The sequence below is a fragment of the Gossypium arboreum genome, chromosome 13 (genome assembly GCF_025698485.1).
Source record: "Gossypium arboreum isolate Shixiya-1 chromosome 13, ASM2569848v2, whole genome shotgun sequence".
NCBI lineage: Eukaryota > Viridiplantae > Streptophyta > Magnoliopsida > Malvales > Malvaceae > Gossypium > Gossypium arboreum.
Genome location: NC_069082.1, coordinates 83,539,522 through 83,543,892, shown reverse-complemented (window position 1 = coordinate 83,543,892; position 4,371 = coordinate 83,539,522). Strand labels below are relative to the sequence as shown.

Sequence of the window (4,371 nt, the reverse complement as noted above, 5' to 3'; positions counted from 1 at the left end):
ACTTTGAACATTGCAAATTTGCAAAATAAAATTCAAACAATTTGTTTCTCTAATCTCTAACATTGATTTTTAGATCGGCTTAGATCTAAGGTATGTTATTCTACTCGTCAATGAGTATTGATTCACCGTACCGATCGTCAAATCGTCGCTTGGAGCTCGTTGTTAGAACTTTAAAAAGAAAAGTTTATAACCTAGTGATTTAAATAAAACTTTTGAATAATTCGATGACCAAATTATAACTCTTTTTAATTAAGTGAAGAAAATAAAACTTACCCATAATTTAATAATTAATGATATAGTTTACCCTAACAAAATAAGGTCATTGAGTAAAATTATTAAATTTGTTCCTTTAAACTATTTCCCTATTTATTTCATTTACATCAAATTCCAAAATAAAATACTTAATGTTTTAAAATATAAATTTAGAAACAATTATTTTTTTCTGTAAAAACTGATAGTAGTTTAGAATGTAGGTAGTAATAATATTTTATTATGTAGAAAATTTTAATAATAACGTTGCAAAGATATAATTTTATACATTAATTTATTTTATAAATATATAAATTTATGCAAAATTGCTTTGTAAAACAATATGAAAGAGTGTCTCACTAAAAGGTGTATCTCTATAAAAGATATATTATGGAAAGATACACCTATTTTATGTAAAAAAACTTTTTATTAGCCATTTTATTGTTTTATTTGAAATATTAAGGGTTTTATTATACGTTAAATGCATATAAAAATTTTAAGGAAAATATTTTACACGCCTAAAAATCGCTATATTTTAGTAATATGATTCTATTTTCTTTATTTATATTTTTAATAATTTATTTTTCTAATAATAATATCCCGATTAAATATTTAAATTTAATTTTTATTTATTCATAATCTTTAAGGTGGAACATACAAGGTTGCTTTATTTTTCTGAGGAAATAAAAAATAAAAAAATTCCAGGGTGGCCACAAAGGAAATGATGTGGGTAAAGGAACGACCTTTTATCCAAAGCATATCTGAAACTTCTTTTTATTTTTGCAAAATTGTAGGTATGATGCTACGTGTCTTAAAATTCACTGATCACGTGCATCTCCAGGCCACCATAAAAACCGGCCAACACAATGAATTTTTTTTTAAAGAAAACCTTATCCAATACGTTTTCAATTTTTCCATCAAATACAAAATTATCCGACAAAAAAACATCTTTGACCGTTAGATTCACACCTTGACAAAACCCGATCAACGGTTGAAGTCAATCCTTAGACCTTAAAATAACCAACAAAAACTGGCAAAGCAAATCCTACACAGAAAAGGGAAAAAGAGAAAAAGGAAATCACTTTTGCTTTAAACTTCAAAGACACTGCAAAAGAAACTCTCCTCTGTTTTTGTTGTATTTTAATTTTGATTGTGAGATTATAGCAAAGGGTTCAGTTTTCAATCTGCGTTTTTTTTTAGTGTCGTTGTGAGAAAAAAAAAAAACTAGTTATGGCTGAAGTTTTGGGGAAGGGAAATCTGTTTACGACTTGTAACTATAGTCAGACGAAGAATCTAGAAGGTGGAACTTGTTTGGTTCCTAAGAAAATTTCTGGGTTTTCTTTAGAAAGGAACGGTTTTTCTTCTTTAAAGGTTAAATCTCAGGCTTTAAGAAGTGATTTTAATGGGCAAAGAATGGTTTTTTTGGAGAAGAAAAGTATGAACAGGCGAAGGTTTTGTCAAGTTCCCATCAAAGCACAGGTTTGATTTAATCAACTTTACATCTTGTTAATTTCAATTTCTGGATCTTTGCTTCTTCTTTTTGTCCTTATTTTTGTGGAAAAGCGTGGGTATATTTTTATTTGTTTAGTTGTGTCAATTTATTTTATGATTAATTTTTATTTAATTTTGAATTTCTTGATAATTTACTTTTTTTCTTTTCTATTATTAGCTTTCTACAGTTAGTTCTTTGCTCAGTTTTTACATACCAAAGATCAAAAATCTTTAAATAGAAATCGCCTTATATATGTGTAAAAATTTTGATTTTTTTCCCTTTAACACAAAGATTAAACAAGAAATTTTACTCTTTTCTTTCTTCTTTTGTTTGAAAATCTGTAGTAGTATTATGATTTAAATTCTTTTTGTCCCCATAAGCTGATCTGTACATAGATCAATCAAGAAATACTAATTGGTTTCACTTTTTTTTTTCTGGGTTTGTTTAATGGAATCAGATGCAAAGTGGTCTTATTGGTCGAGTTCAGAAATGGTGGGAGAAAGGGCTTCAACCAAATATGAAAGAAGTTGCATCTGCACAAGACCTAGTAGACTCTCTTTTGAATGCTGGTGATAAGCTTGTTGTGGTAGATTTCTTCTCCCCTGGTTGTGGTGGTTGCAAGGCTCTTCATCCCAAGGTATATATATGTATAGCTCTGTATCTAGATTTTGTTTTTGGGGTTTTATGTATTTTGATTGATTGTGGATTTGGCAGATTTGCCAATTTGCAGAGATGAATCCAGATGTGCAGTTTCTTCAGGTTAATTACGAGGAGCACAAGTCAATGTGCTATAGCCTTAATGTCCATGTGCTGCCTTTCTTCCGGTTCTATCGAGGTGCGCAGGGGCGTGTATGCAGCTTTAGTTGTACCAATGCCACGGTTAGTCCTGAATCCTTCCTTTTAGATGCTAATTTCATTTGATATGGCTCCTAGTTCTTTTATTATTGTTTTCTAATGATGAGTGTTCTAAATTACAATGGCAAATTCTATAGATCAAAAAATTCAGAGATGCATTAGCCAAACACACACCTGACCGGTGCAGCCTCAGCACGACAAAAGGGCTCGAGGAGAAGGAGCTTTTGGCATTATCTGCGAACAAAGACCTTTCCTTCAACTACACACCAATTCCCACACATGGAGAGATTCTTATATGGAAACAAGTTCCATCTGATTCAACGAGAAAGCTCCCGCTTTCAGTCCCGACAACATCCACAAAACAAAGGGACAGTGAGGAGAAAACCTTGGTTGGTGTCGGAAGATGATGTAGTTAGGTTTTCTGCCATTTCCATTGCCCAGTGTACATTCTTACAGTATAATTGGAGTTGCAGGGCAGTTTGGGTTTATTTTTTGGATCCTAGCCCTGCATGATTCAAGGGTAAGTTTGAAGACCAAAACTAGTGTGTATATTTTTGAGGTTGTCATTTTAATGTTCAAGGGAAAACCCCCTTTGTGAATGTAAAAACCTTGTTCTTTTGGTGTTGAAAACTAGATTACGAGTATTTGTACTTTTTGGGGGGTAATACGAGTATTTGTATTCGATATTTGGTATTAATGATGTTTTTTTGTTGCCTTTTTGTTTTACTTTGTACATATATTGAATTTTGTTCACACACTTTGTATCATTGGTATGAAAAATGACAAAATCTGATATCCAGCTTTCATGGTGAAGTAGAGTTAACGAATTTAATTTGATGAGTTTTATAATTTATTCTCATTTGTCTGCATTTAACAATTATGAGTTTATTAAATTATTAATAAATTTACGATTTTATCACTCAAACATGAAAAAGTTAATTTACTAAACTACTTGAAATTTTTTTATTTAATTCTTTGAATTGTTAAGTTTTTTTTCTTTGTAAAGTTCAATTAGCGAGCTTCAAGAAATAATTTGACGATAACATTACATGTGACGCCTTAAATTCGGTCGGGATGATCCGAACTAAATTTTGAACGTCACATTAATCATCAAAGTGACTCTCCATTTAAAACATTACAAACCACACCACAAATTTGTTGAATATTTTATATAAGAAATTAGACCTAAGTGTATATTTTTCTAAATTAATCATTTGCTTCATACAATGAGAAGGTATAAGGCATACTTTAATACTCAACAGTCTCCCTTAGCTACAAAAATTTATTAGTTCATTTAATTATCATCACATTAAACAAGTACTTAAACCATCCAGATTAACAACCAAGCAAGCAATTATAACATTCAAAAATCTCAAAGTTAAACAGTCTATAATCCGTTTACAACCTGTTGAAAATTTTATTTAGAGTGTGTGTTGAGCTTTTAAACTCCGAAGTAAAATGTTGAAAAACATGTGTTAGATCCGAATTGACCTAACGATCAATATTGGAGATTGGAGAAGAAAATTGTTTAGATTTTGGTTTACAAATTCGTGATGTTCAAAATTGTTTCATGAAAAACGAAATTAAACTATAGAAAAAAAAGAAAAAAATGTTTTTAATTGATGCGGGTGGTGCAAATGGAGAAGATCATATAACAACAATTTTAATAAATAATAAATTAAATGAAAACTTTTAAATAATTCAATAATTTTTTATAACTTTTTAAAATTGAGTGATCAAGACATAAATTTACTAATAATTTAATAACTTAAGTG

The 4,371-nt window shown here is 29.8% G+C and overlaps 1 protein-coding gene across 1 annotated transcript; it reads left to right on the top strand.

The window, feature by feature from the left end:
* Positions 1-1,129: 1,129 nt before the first annotated feature.
* LOC108461392 (thioredoxin-like 1-1, chloroplastic) lies at positions 1,130-3,409 on the top strand. Its single transcript, XM_017761233.2, has 4 exons — positions 1,130-1,728; positions 2,199-2,378; positions 2,456-2,620; positions 2,734-3,409. The coding sequence occupies exons 1-4, from the start codon at positions 1,480-1,482 to the stop codon at positions 3,001-3,003; spliced, it is 864 nt and encodes a 287-aa protein (XP_017616722.1). The 5' UTR covers positions 1,130-1,479; the 3' UTR covers positions 3,004-3,409.
* Positions 3,410-4,371: the final 962 nt, after the last annotated feature.